The sequence below is a fragment of the Polypterus senegalus genome, chromosome 13 (assembly GCF_016835505.1).
Source record: "Polypterus senegalus isolate Bchr_013 chromosome 13, ASM1683550v1, whole genome shotgun sequence".
In the NCBI taxonomy this organism is placed as follows: domain Eukaryota; kingdom Metazoa; phylum Chordata; class Cladistia; order Polypteriformes; family Polypteridae; genus Polypterus; species Polypterus senegalus.
In genome coordinates this window covers 99,483,851-99,497,570 of record NC_053166.1, presented here as the reverse complement: position 1 = coordinate 99,497,570, position 13,720 = coordinate 99,483,851, and the positions used below count along the sequence as shown (strand labels likewise).

Genomic DNA, 13,720 nt, shown 5'->3' with positions numbered 1-13,720 from the left:
GGGAAAAAAAATAAAATGTAGTATATAAATTTTTAAATAGTAAAACATTAACACGTAAGAAGTAAAGATACATTGAGCAGTACTGGAGTGCTTTCGGGTAAAGTACATTTTAAAGGCGCTATAACACAACAGGTAAGGTTAAATGTATTTGGATCATTTCTCGGTAGCCGATCCCTTGTGAAAGGCGCTACACTACCGCTGTGGTATAGAAATTACATTTTCTATGTGATCCTGCAAATTTCTGCCTGACAACCTTGCACTATGTGCCTGTAATTTAAGAGAAAAATTATTCTGAGAAATGTGGACGCTGCCCTTCTGTACTTATTGGGCAGAAGGTCCAAACAATTCCCAAGTCCAAAACTTAAGAGGTCGGTACATCATCTTGGATGTAAACCCTCCAACTTCTAAAAAGAATTTATCACAAAAGCAACCTTGAATGTTGCGGGGCTTTAGTGACCAGAACTCTCCTTAAGGGACAGTAAGTAGTTGTGAAGCGCAATTTACAAAAAGAGTCCTGCTTCAATGGCACCGATTACACTCATTCGCAAAGATTTCCACACTCCCAGGAGCCGACGGGGCACTCGAAGGGTCACAAACAATGCAAGAAGAGAGGACGCCGCCTGAAACTGCAAAGCTCTCGACCTGGCAGAGCAGCCCGACATTTTGTGCCTCCGAGCGTACAGTTTGTTCTCACGACCCCTTACTGCGGAAGGCAGTGTAGTCTTCACATTGTTTACAGCTTGGCACAGTTAAAAAGTAGAAATACGCAAAGCTGTGTTTTCCATCTCTTCTACTGTCAAGTACTGCCAATTTAAAATGTTATAATGTGGTAGTTTCCGAGACAGTTATATAGATGAATAAATAAAACTTCTCTGTCAAAACGCGCCTGACAGCGAACGGGTCACCGCTGAAGTCCAGAGAGGAGGTCTTAGGGGAGGGCAACGCGGGGAACACTTCTGTGGGGTAGATCGGCGTGTTTGTGTTTACTTCTTTTCAATATCAGTAAAGTAACACTCACACAAATAGCAACAATTCATAAAGACGATCTAAAAATGGCGTCCACAAACGAAGTGATTAGTTCCTGTATTATGTTCAGTGGTCATACGTAATTTCCGTTTCGCGTGGTCATATGTAATTTCCGTTTCAAACACGAAAAGAATTTTATATATATATAGATATTAGAAACAACAACAATGATGTAAACCTGACATGTAAAACATATGCCTACCTCCTTGGCATTATTAGAGTCAAAAATTTCTAAAAAAAAAAAAAAAAAACTTCCATGTTCTTATATCCAGCTGTGACTCATCTGTCTCTAATTGAATTTCACGTGTTCAGTAACTATGAGTTTGGGTTCTAGATTAGTAGGCATATTTTATAGATGTAGACCTCCTGGACACTTGTCTCCAACATCAAACAAGACTGTTAAGTCATTTTAATTCATTTCTTATCTTATAAATTTAAAAATAAGTATAAAGGAACTACAGTAGTTTAATATTTACTGACCTCTAAGCACCCCTATTTGCTGTTAAATATTTTCATGCATTTTTCTTGCTGCTTCACATGCACCATAACTGCAGTGAAGAACTTTCCCTTTGTTTTTTTAATTCCCTTATTCCTTTACTTTCCGTTAGGCATTGTACATGCGTAAGTGATTGCTGCCTCTTGACCCCTGTAAATCTTTAAACACAAGGTCTTTGCACATTCAATAACATTGCTCCTCTGCTGCTGATAAAGTGAGGGTTAGCCGAAAACATTAGGTATGGCATGAGGTATAGTGAAAACAGTTGTCTGTGCATTCAATGATCCCACAAAATTACTACAAATATTGAGAAAAACATAGTGATAAACTCATTCCTAAGGGCAAGAGACCTGATGTGTGCCACTAAAGTACGCACATCTCCATTATACAGTGCATCCAGAAAGTATTCACAGCGCATCACTTTTTCCACATTTTGTTATGTTACAGCCTTATTCCAAAATAGATTAAATTCATTTTTTTTCTCAGAATTCTACACACAACACCCCATAAATACAACGTGAAAAAAGTTTACTTGGTTTTTGCAAATTTATTAAAAATAAAAAAACTGAGAAATAACATCTACCTAAGTATTCACAGCCTTTGCTGAATACTTTGTCGATGCACCTTTGGCAGCAATTACAGCCTCAAGTCTCTTTGAATATGATGCCACAAGCTTGGCACACCTACAGTATCTTTGGCCAGTTTCGCCCATTCCTTTTTGCAGCACCTCTCAAGCTCCATCAGGTTGGATGAGAAGCGTTGTTGCACAGCCATTTTAAGATCTCTCCAGAGATGTTCAATCGGATTCAAGTCTGGGCTCTGGCTGGGCCACTCAAGGACATTCACAGAGTTGTCCTGAAGCCACACAAGATATCTTGGCTGTGTGCTTAGGGTCGTTGTCCTGCTGAAAGATGAACCGTCGCCCCAGTTTGAGGTCAAGAGCGCTCTGGAGCAGGTTTTCATCCAGGATGTCTCTGTACATTGTTGCAGTCACCTTTCCCTTTATCCTGACTAGTCTCCCAGTTCCTGCTGCTGAAAAACATCCCCACACCATGATGCTGCCACCACCATGCTTCACTGTAGGGATGGTATTGGCCTGGTGATGAGCGGTACCTGGTTTCCTCCAAACGTGACACCTGGCATTCACATCAAAGAGTTCAATCTTTGTCTCATCAGATCAGAGAATCTTGTTTGTCATGGTCTGAGAGTTCTTCAGGTGCCTTTTGGCAAACTCCAGGCGGGCTGCCATGTGCCTCTTACTAAGGAGTGGCTTCTGTCTGGCCACTCTACCATACAGCCCTGATTGGTGGATTGCTGCAGAGATGGTTGTTCTTCTGGAAAGTTCTCCTCTCTCCACAGAGGACCTCTGGAGCTCTGACAGAGTGACCATCGGGTTCTTGGTCACCTCCCTGACTAAGGCCCTTCTACTCTGATCGCTCAGTTTAGATGGCCGGCCAGCTCTAGGAAGAGTCCTGGTGGTTTCGAACTTCTTCCACTTACGGATGATGGAGGCCACTGTTCTCATTGGGACCTTCAAAGCAACAGAAATTTTTCTGTAACCTTCCCCAGATTTGTGCCTCGAGATAATCCTGTCTCGGAGGTCTACAGACAATTCCTTTGACTTCATGCTTGGTTTGTGCTCTGACATGAACTGTCAACTATAGGACCTTATATAGATAGGTGTGTGCCTTTCCAAATCATGTCAGATCAACTGAATTTACCACAGGTGGACTCCAATTAAGCTGCAGAAACATCTCAAGGATGATCAGGGGAAATAGGATGCACCTGAGCTCAATTTTGAGCTTCATGGCAAAGGCTGTGAATACTTATGTTACATGTGCTTTCTCAATTTTTTTATTTTTAACAAATTTGCAAAACTCTCAAACTTTTTTCACATTGCCATTATGGGGTGTTGTGTGTAGAATTCTGAGGAAAACAATTAATCCATTTTGCAATAAGGCCGTAACATAACAATGTGGAAAAAGTGATGCACTTTGGATACTTTCTGGATGCACTGTATATTAGGTACTCTTTGGTTTTCCTTCAAAGCAGCTCATCAGTGAAGGAAATTTTTCATTCTGTTTTTCACACATGCCCATGGCATTATCTGTTAATGTAATGCTCCCAGAGTTATCCAAAGTACTCATTACATGGAAAGAATAGATATAACCAATAAAGTAGCCACTTAGTTAATTTATGGTTGCATGCTACATTACAGCAAATGCTGGAGCAATCTATCTCCTCCGGAGGGTAGCTTGACACCTGACCATAAGATTGTCTGTAAACAGAGCTAGACGTCTTTGCTTCTTTGAGAACAGTGTTGCTGAAGGACAACAAGTTGAACAGCCGAGAATGAGTATGTAAAGCAGCGTGTCCATGGAAGAAGGATATTGACTAGTCGCTGACCTACCAGTAGCTGTAATTTTAATTTTAGCAAATGAATAATGCTGTTTATGAAACCCACAAGACTGTAAACTGCATTGCAGACTGGAACAGATGAGATGCAAAAAGCCAGTAGTAGTATTTGGAAAATAAATCAAAAACACACGAAGATCTTCACAGATCCTGTGGAATAAGCATAGTTTCCATCACAGAAATTGAACCATAAGTATAATATTTTATACTTTAGATTCCAAAGTCTGTATTGCGTAACCTGATAGTTTGACTATACGCAGCTAATGTGTGTCCATATAGTTTTGGTAATTGGTGGTCTTTTACTTGAGAGTAACCAATGTTAAGGGTTTATATACAAAAACTAACTTATCCTAAAATTAATTCAACACCTTGGCAGTCATGCAGACGATTTATTGTATGTCACAATTTCCTCACATGAGTTACATGGAATGGAGTAAGCAAGTGTAGACAGGATGTGAGGAAATTAAAAGGCACTTGAGAAATAGATTAGCCTTTATTATCATATATCTACCTGGCTGAAAGTCCAGGGGTCTCTTCCAGAAAGAGTAATTAGTTTACCCTGGATCTCTAAAAGAAGTCTGATTTGCTTTAGCATGATTTCACACCAGAGGTTTTGCTGGTTTATGAACATAGGGTTTCAGTGGGCCAATACTATCCCAGATAGGTTGATCCAAATTAAATCATACTCATGGCAAAATTTATAAGCCCTTGTGAGTTGGGCACTGAATAGCTGATCAACCCCAGACTACAATTCCTTGTTCCACCAGTCAGTCTATTTGTCAGTCTATTTTCATTTGCTTTTGTTCAGAAATGCCATTGTGGCTTAAATTAGATTGTCCAGAAAGATGGAATTTGTGTGTGTGTGTGACAGAGAGAGCACAGATGCTCCTTGAAAGTTAATGTCATAATTTAGGTTGTTTGGATGCATTAACACTATAATTACCAAAGCCTATGAAAAGACTTGTTGACAAGTTTCAGGCATATACTGACTGGCAGGATAATGCCTGACCTGTTGCTGCATCCAAACTGTGCCATCTTTCACCTTTATGCCTTGTGCAGCAGCATTGTTTTTATCTTAGTGGGCGTTTCTTGCTGGGAGGACTTGTGTTCTCTTTTTACGATGTAGAACCCTTGTTCTCCTCTTGAGTTCACCACTGCTATAGCACATCTTTATTTGAAAACAATAGTGTCAAATCGGGGCGGGCGTAATGAGTACTTTGAGAGAATAAATCTGAATTAAAAAAAAAAAAAATGCTGACCTTTACGAGTACTATAAATTTACTTTGGCTGTTACAGACTCAAATCAAATGTATGTTTTTATTCTATAATAGTAAGAATAAGAGCAGATCACTACTCAAAACGGAGGAGCCTGGGATTGAACCACAAACGTCTTCATTACGAGTCAGCAATTCTTACTGCTACACTTGAAGCCGTATTAAGGCTTTATTCAGATTAAGGTCATGTCAATGTCACACCCTAACGCTAGTTCTTTTTCTGCAGTTATATTTTTGAAGAAAAGCGCACTTATTTTGTTATTGTTGTACTTTTTGAGTCAGAGTTTATTTGGACTTCAGGCTTCACATATTATGCACTTCATGTCTACATTTTGTCAGTTACTAAAACATAAAAAATGTTTGTGTTTTAACTAGTGCTGGGCGTTATACCGGTTCACACCAAAAAATGTTTTTTATTTTTGTTAGGATATGGATTTTTCTTATACCGGAACACCTAGCCTAAACAACGTTCGGAATGTGGCGCAGCGGGATACTGTTTAAGGGGGAAAAATTTTATTACATTTTATTAATAAAATCAACAACTAAAAACTTTTTTGGATAAATTCTTTATTTAATTTAAAGTACCGGCATGCAAAGTTACTTCTTCACCTGAAAGATGGCTCTGTGGTTTCGTCGTCATTTACTTCTGTATTCATCGGCAAAACCGGCATTGCGCTGGAAATCTTGAATCTGAAACGATACTCGTTGTATAAACCGACCCCCAAACTCCAAGCCAAAAATCTAGGACGAAATTCTCGTCTCATATAACGGGATCTACGATACTAGCAGAAAGTGAAAGTTGACTTGTGTAGACTTTCCACCACTTGAACAGATCTCTTCATAGTTTTGGCCTCATGGCAGGAACATGAATCAGATCTCCCACAGTGTATACATGAAAAGGCTTTATGTATAATACCGGTTGCTGTTCCCAGTTCTTCCTTTGCAGCCACCAACAAATTTTTTTAGTCGGCTTACAAGCTACACCATTTAAGGGATTGTTTCAAGCAAGTTGTCTCTTTAGCTTTTATGCAGCGTAATCTATAAATGATTTATCAGCACAAAACTCAATGTTAAGACAATCATGAGAGTATTGGTACAATTTATAGTACATGATTTTTGTTTTTAAGCTTTTGATCTTGACCTTGTACTTTTTATGTGTGAATGTAAATAGACTTTTTTTAAAAGAATGTTGTAATGTTTTTCCTCACTAGCTGTCCAGGGTTTTGAAGTGGTATAAGGGCATTAGAAATAATTACAAACTGTTACATTTGCAGGTCTCTTTATAATTTCGATATGATCTAAAGGGCTAACAACAACTACTCTTCCTTTTGAAATATTTTTTAATGCACAATTTTTATTTGTTGATTATGTAAACACTTTAGTTATTTCGCCGATTCTCCTTCAGGATCTTCTCGCAGTCGTTCTGGAACACAACATAGTACAATAAAATCAAGGAACTTGATGTGGACTTAGGAGAGGAAGAGCATGGACCAGATTACCATTTATGAAAAAGAATGGCTTCTTTGGATTCCAAATTAGTCCCCTTCTCAACAAAATCCCTATGAGAATTTCGGAATTTGATTCAATAATGTGAAAACACTTTATGCATTTTATTACATTTTCTTTGAAGGTTGGTGCTGGAGCAATTGGTTGTGAGCTGCTGAAGAATTTTGCTATGATTGGTCTTGCCTGTGGTGAGGGTGGAGAGGTCATTGTTACTGACATGGACACCATTGAAAAGTCAAATCTAAACCGACAGTTTCTGTTCAGATCTTGGGATGTCACTGTGAGTATAATGGTTTTGACCAGTTTATCTGTTTTTAAGTTATATCTTTAATATTATGGGCATTTTCTCTGTGATACAGAAAATGAAATCGGAGACTGCTGCTGCTGCAGTTAAACAAATGAATCGTCAGATACACATCACTGGTCATCAGAACAGAGTTGGACCAGACACGGAGAGAATCTATGATGATGATTTCTTTGAGGGGTTAGATGGAGTGGCCAATGCATTGGACAATGTTGATGCCAGTAAGTCAAACATTTCTAGTTGTACTTACTTTTTCTTGTGCAGCACCTCCAAGGTTATTTTGGTTACCATCTAAACAAATTTAACTTTTCTATTGTTGGTGTGCGTTCTGAATTAAGTGATTCAGGGAAAAATATATCTGCAAATCCAAAGTTTTAGAATAACAAATATTCTAGTATATATGCATGAATTGGAACTCTAGAACACCTCATCAGGTTGCTTTTTTATGATCAAGATGGGAAACTACTACATCATTCAGTAGTTTGTTGTATATTGTCCTGGCCCATATAAAAAAATGTTTAATCTAAAAAAGCAATTCCTTCTCAATTCCATTTGCCCCTGTTCAGAATTTCTATTCTGAACATAGTTATATAGTTCTATTGTGGGAGTTAAAAAATAAAGTAGGGTATTTAAGGAAAGTAATTTGTAACATCCCTTCAGTTTTGTGGCTATTCAGTGTTAAATGAAAAAAGACTATAAAATCAACCCTTTAGTTTGTTTATACAGTAGAACCTCGGTTCACAAACGTCTCGGTACATATACGAATCGGTTTACGACCAAAAAGTTTGCCAAACTTTTGCATCTGTTCACGACCACAGACTCAGTATACGAACAAATAATAAAAATAGTAATTCTTTGCAAACAAACAAGTTTCCCTTTCGGCTTGTGCACGCCAATGATTTCCGCACGTGTTCAGTCTCTCCCTGTGCATTCCCTGAGCAGCGAGAAAGAGACGCACACACAGAGAGACACACAAGAGAGAGGGTTGGACGCATAAGGCAGAGAAGGCAGTTGAAGAATGAACAGGGCTTGTCTTTGTTTTCACTTCTGTGTACAGCGATCCGTTCGTAGTGTGCCTTGTTGCAATGTTGCTTTTCTTGGTGATTTATTAAATTACAGATTTTTCAAATGTTCCTTTTTTCCCCCATGTGCTTAAAACTCATTAAAAAAAGTGTTTTAAAAGTTTTTTACATTTAGTTTACTATTACGCTTTGCATTCTATGGTGTAATTAACTATATTAGTGCTTAAAAACATTAAATAAATATATTTACATACAGTTCGTACTGTCTGGAACGGATTAATTGTATTTACATACAATCCTATGGGGGAAATTACTTTGGTTCGCGACCAAATCAGTTTACGACCAGAGTTTTGGAACGAATTATGGTCGTGAACCGAGGTTCCACTGTATTGTACAGTTGAAAACTAATTCTGTTAGACTTGCTTTAGACTAAATTTATTTTTTAATTTTTATTTTTGAAATCATTCTATTAATAAGGCAGATGACTTTGTTAACATAATCGCTCATAAATATGGAGAATGTGGATTTGAATTTTTTTTTTTTTTTAGGAATGTACATGGATCGCCGCTGTGTGTATTATCGGAAGCCTTTGTTAGAGTCTGGCACATTGGGAACAAAGGGAAATGTGCAAGTGGTCATTCCCTTCTTGACAGAGTCATACAGTTCTAGCCAGGATCCTCCTGAAAAGTCTATACCCATCTGTACTTTGAAGAACTTTCCTAATGCAATTGAGCACACCTTGCAGGTAAGATTTTTTTGTCCAGGCTAGGTGATCCTATCGCATCTACCGTTATATATATTTAGATATGCTTATAATTTAAAATAATTTAAAATCCGCGATGAAGTGAAGCCGCGAAAGTCGAAGTGCAATATAGCGAGGGATCACTGTATAGCCATCCTTTTTACATCAAACTAAGTTTGCGTTTTTATTGCTATAAAGTCCCATTTTTTTTCATCAGACCATAGAAAACAGTTCCAGTCAAAGTTGTAGTAGTAATTTACAAACTCCACGCACTTAAGTTTGCGGATAACTGACAGAAAAGGCATCTTTCTGGCATACATTGCAAATAATCTGTTGGCATGGAGAATGCCATCTGGTGGTGGTTCTGGAGACTTGACAACCACAGGATTTTACTTTTTCTTGCAATTCCCTAACCGTGATCCTTGGAGATATTATTGCCTCTCTTCTCACTGTACATGGGGGTAATAGAAACTTGGGTCCTGTTCCAGGCAAGTTTGTCACAGTTCTAGTTGATGACCACTTTATTGCCCTAATTGTAGAAATGCGCATTTTTAGGCGAGTAGCCTTTTTTTTTTTTTTAATAAGAATTTGCTGACTTATTAAGGGCAACACAATTTGTCCCTCATTTGGATTGAATGTACTGTTTTCTTTTCCATGATGATGGTTGGCTAAGGAAGTCTGGTTCTGTCTCCTCACATTTGTATCCAAATTATCAGGAAGTCATTGATTTAATCTGGAAAGGTTCTGTACACTCCAATCAACTTAACAATGTACATTTAAAATGGGAATTGGAAATCAGGTTTTTTTTTGTTTTTTTTTGTTTTTTTGCTTACTTAAAATGTTCCTCAGTTGGTGCCTTAAACTAGCCACTGGTCCGAAAGGTGTGCAATACTCACAGAGTTCTTAGATGAGGGAAACACACACACAAAAAACAAAATCTGGGAATAGTTGCCCTGGAAAAGCACAGTAGCCTATTATGTTTCTCCATGCTCAGCTTTGCTTCAGGTCCACTGCTCTGCTGTGTCTCATAGTGCTTCAGATGTGAAACTTTAGTCCCATCTCACCACACCCTGTCTTGTTCTCCTCTGTATTGTCCAGCATCTGCATCAATTCAAAGTCTCCTTCTTACGTGGGATCCAACATAATCCCACCCTGTTTCTCCCCACCACATTGAATCTACCCCCAGAATTGAGACTGATTGAAAAGGACATGTAAAAAATTTGGAATTTTTGTGAAAAAAAGCATCTTAGCTGATGAGTTCTGTGTTTAGGTGTTTTCCCACTTCTTGAGAGAGGTAATTACTTCAATGCAGTGTATGGCACCTAACACCAGTTTTATTACCAGTGTACATCACTGTCATGAGTTCACAAAGGACCTCCACATATTATTGCTTCAATGCGGTGTATGGACATAGCACATCACTCTTTATAGCCACATCTCTGAAGTGCAGCACTCCACCTTCACTGGTAATTTTTTTTTTTTTTTCTTCTCTTCACCTTATACAATTTCTTGTATTAGGAATTTGTTAGTTTTCGCATACCCCTTGGGGTCAGAGAGCAGGGTCGGCCATTGAACGGTGCCCCCGGAGCAATTACAGGTTAAGGGTCTTGCTCAAGGGCCCAGCAGAGTAGGATCTCTTTTGGCAGTGACGGGGATTCGAACCGGCACAGATCCTTAGCCTCAGAGCCACCACTGTGCCCTATAATGCTTTTAAGTCCAAACTACCAACAGATTTGTAAGATGGTGCCAGTGATTGTCATCACCCAAGATTTACACACAACAGTTCCTAGTTGATCGAAGAGTTCATAACCTGGAATAGGAGCTAAAGCAAGTAAAAGGACCTACAAATGTTCCAAATTTCCTGTGGTGGGAATGCAAAAGAAGTCACTGGTTCCTGAAAAAAGGTTCCTGAGGTGGGAAAGAGCCTTTTTGTCTCCCAAAAAGAAGTTTGCACAGTGTGTGCCCCAATACCACCCCCAATACCCCACTGTGTCTCTGTTACATTTCACAATTGTTACAGTATTTTTGGTTTTGGTGAACGTTTTAGTGCACAATTCATTTGTGTAAATTCAGATTAATGCAAAAGAATATACAATGAGGAGCAAAAACGAATGTTCATTATTAGCAATAAAATAAACACGTCTAGCATTATATTTCATTGATCAATCAACAGTGAGCAGTTTTTGCTTTGTACAGAATTGTCAACATTCAGGAGCTTTCATCCTTTCTTAAAAAAAATTAATACAGGAGCAGGAAGAACCTAAAGGATAATGCCAAGAAGCAGACTCAGTCAGCTTTTTTTTTTTTTTTTTTAATAAAGTAGTTTGTCAATTGTGAATGCTTCCTTTAATCTGAATTCACATGTAACTAATTTTTATATATTAAAAGTATAGAAATTTATGGCTTTTATATTTTTATTCCATATCAAACTACACTACTGTTCTTACATAATAAAAATTGCTAAAACTAATAGAAACAAATCCACAACTAAACAAAACTTATCAGTAATTACTTGTTAAAAACCCAAAAGTGTAGGTGTGGAGGATTTACAAAACCTAGTTGGTTATGCCTAATCAGGCTTCAATACTTAAGAGTAAACAGGTTTTAGTATTTCAAAACATTCAATTCCTGGAGCTGGTAAAGTGCATCCGGAAAGTATTCACAGCGCATCACTTTTTCCACATTTTGTTATGTTACAGCCTTATTCCAAAATAGATTAAATTCATTTTTTTCCTCAAAATTCTACACACAACACCCCATAATGACAACATGAAAAAAGTTTACTTGAGGTTCTTGCAAATTTATTAAAAATAAAAAAAATTAAGAAAGCACATGTACATAAGTATTCACAACCTTTGCCATAAAGCTCAAAATTGAGCTCAGGTGCATCCTGTTTCCCCTGATCATCCTCGATGTTCCTGCAGATTAATTGGAGTCCACCTGTGGTAAATTCAGTTGATTGGACATGATTTGGAAAGGCACACACCTGCTTATAGAAGGCCCCACAGTTGACAGTTCATGTCAGAGCACAAACCAAGCATGAAGTCAAAGGAATTGTCTGTAGACCTCCGAGACAGGATTGTCTTGAGGCACAAATCTGGGGAAGGTTACAGAAAAATTTCTGCTGCTCTGAAGGTCCCAATGAGTACAGTGGTCTCCATCATCCGTAAGTGGAAGAAGTTCAAAACCACCAGGACTCTTCCTAGAGCTAGCCGGCCATCTAAACTGAGCGATCGGGGGAGAATGGCCTTAGTCAGGGAGGTGACCAAGAACCCGATGGTCACTCTGTCAGAGCTCCAGAGGTCCTCTGTGGAGAGAGGAGAACCTTCCAGAAGGACAACCATCTCTGCAGCAAACCACGAATCAGGCCTGTATAGTAGAGTGGCCAGACGGAAGCCTCGCCTTAGTAAAAAGCACATGACAGTCCGCCTGGAGTTTGCCAAAAGGCACCTGAAGGACTCTCAGACCATGAGAAACAAAATCCTCTGATCTGATGAGACAAAGATTGAACTCTTTTGGAGTGAATGCCAGGCGTTACGTTTAGCGGAAACCAGGCACCGCTCATCACCAGGCCAATACCATCCCTACAATGAAGCATGGTGGTGGCAGCATCATGCTGTGGGGATTTTTTTCAGCGGCAGGAACTGGGAGACTAGTCAGGATAAAGGGAAAGATGACTGCAGCAATGTACAGAGACGACCCTAAGCACACAGCCAAGATATCAAAGGAGTGGCTTCAGAACAACTCTGTGAATGTCCTTGAGTGGCCCAGCCAGAGCCCAGACTTGAATCCGATTGAACATCTCTGGAGAGACCTTAAAATGGCTGTGCACCGACGCTTCCCATCCAACCTGATGGAGCTTGAGAGGTGCTGCAAAGAGGAATGGGCGAAACTGGCCAAGGATAGGTGTGCCAAGCTTGTGGCATCATATTCAAAAAGACTTGAGGCTGTAACTGCTGCCAAAGGTGCATCGACAAAGTATTGAGCAAAGGCTGTGAATACTTATGTACAAGTGATTTCTCAGGTTTTTTTATTTTTAATAAATTTGCAAAAACCTCAAGTAAACTTTTTTTAACGTTGTCATTATGGGGTGTTGTGTGTAGAATTCTGAGGAAAAAAAAATTTAATCCATTTTGGAATAAGACTAACATAATGTGGAAAAAGTTATGCGCTGTGAATACTTTCCGGATGCACTGTATATCAAGAAAAATTGTTGTACCCCTGTCTTGGAGATTGCAAACACCATTTGATTACATGTATTAGCAGTCTACTGCAGTTAATCCACCAATGGGCTAGACATGTGAACTGGGAGGCATCCAGTATTTAAGACCTTTTTTTAAAAAAAAAAAAATGGTTTTACTTGGACAAAAATACTTAATTGCTTCTAAAAGCACACAGCTACAACTCTGAAAAAGTCTAAGCAGAATTATCATGGAACAATCCATACATCTAAGAAAATGTCAGAAGGGGAAAAGAACTTGATGTGCCTCTTTAATAACGCCTATTCTTTTCAGTGTAGGTTCAATATTTTTGTCTCTTGTTACACAGTAGTTTCATATATGGACTATCTGCAAAAAAAGAAAAATGGTAGCACTGAGCATTTACAGAATATAACAAGCCCTGATCCAATCAGGATAAGATATACGAGCATAAGTAAGAGATTCTCCTGGTTACAGAATCACTGGGTAAAATCGGTATTTGTATAGATCTGCCTCACCCTCTGTTTAGTCTACATGTTTTACAGATCAGGAAAAAGAGTTTGGATTTCCACAGAGTAAACAAATCAATAGTGAAAGGGCGTCAATTACTACAAAGTAAATAGATTGTCATTCATATACATGGACATACTGATGAGAGGTTGGGCAGTAGGGGTGGGGAAAAAAGTCTACTCAATAAAAAAACAAAACGCTGATGTAATGTAACTGTGTGCAACCA

At 38.7% G+C, this 13,720-nt stretch overlaps 1 protein-coding gene across 3 annotated transcripts in view; it reads left to right on the top strand.

The window, feature by feature from the left end:
• Positions 1 to 13,720, top strand: part of uba1 (ubiquitin-like modifier activating enzyme 1) — a 332,406-nt gene that overhangs the window by 209,593 nt on the left and 109,093 nt on the right. For all 3 annotated transcript variants that reach the window (XM_039774152.1, XM_039774151.1, XM_039774150.1), the window contains exons 14-16: positions 6,842 to 6,997; positions 7,077 to 7,242; positions 8,592 to 8,788. In XM_039774152.1, coding sequence (XP_039630086.1) covers positions 6,842 to 6,997; positions 7,077 to 7,242; positions 8,592 to 8,788 — 519 coding nt within the window. The remainder of the gene's footprint in view (positions 1 to 6,841; positions 6,998 to 7,076; positions 7,243 to 8,591; positions 8,789 to 13,720) is intronic.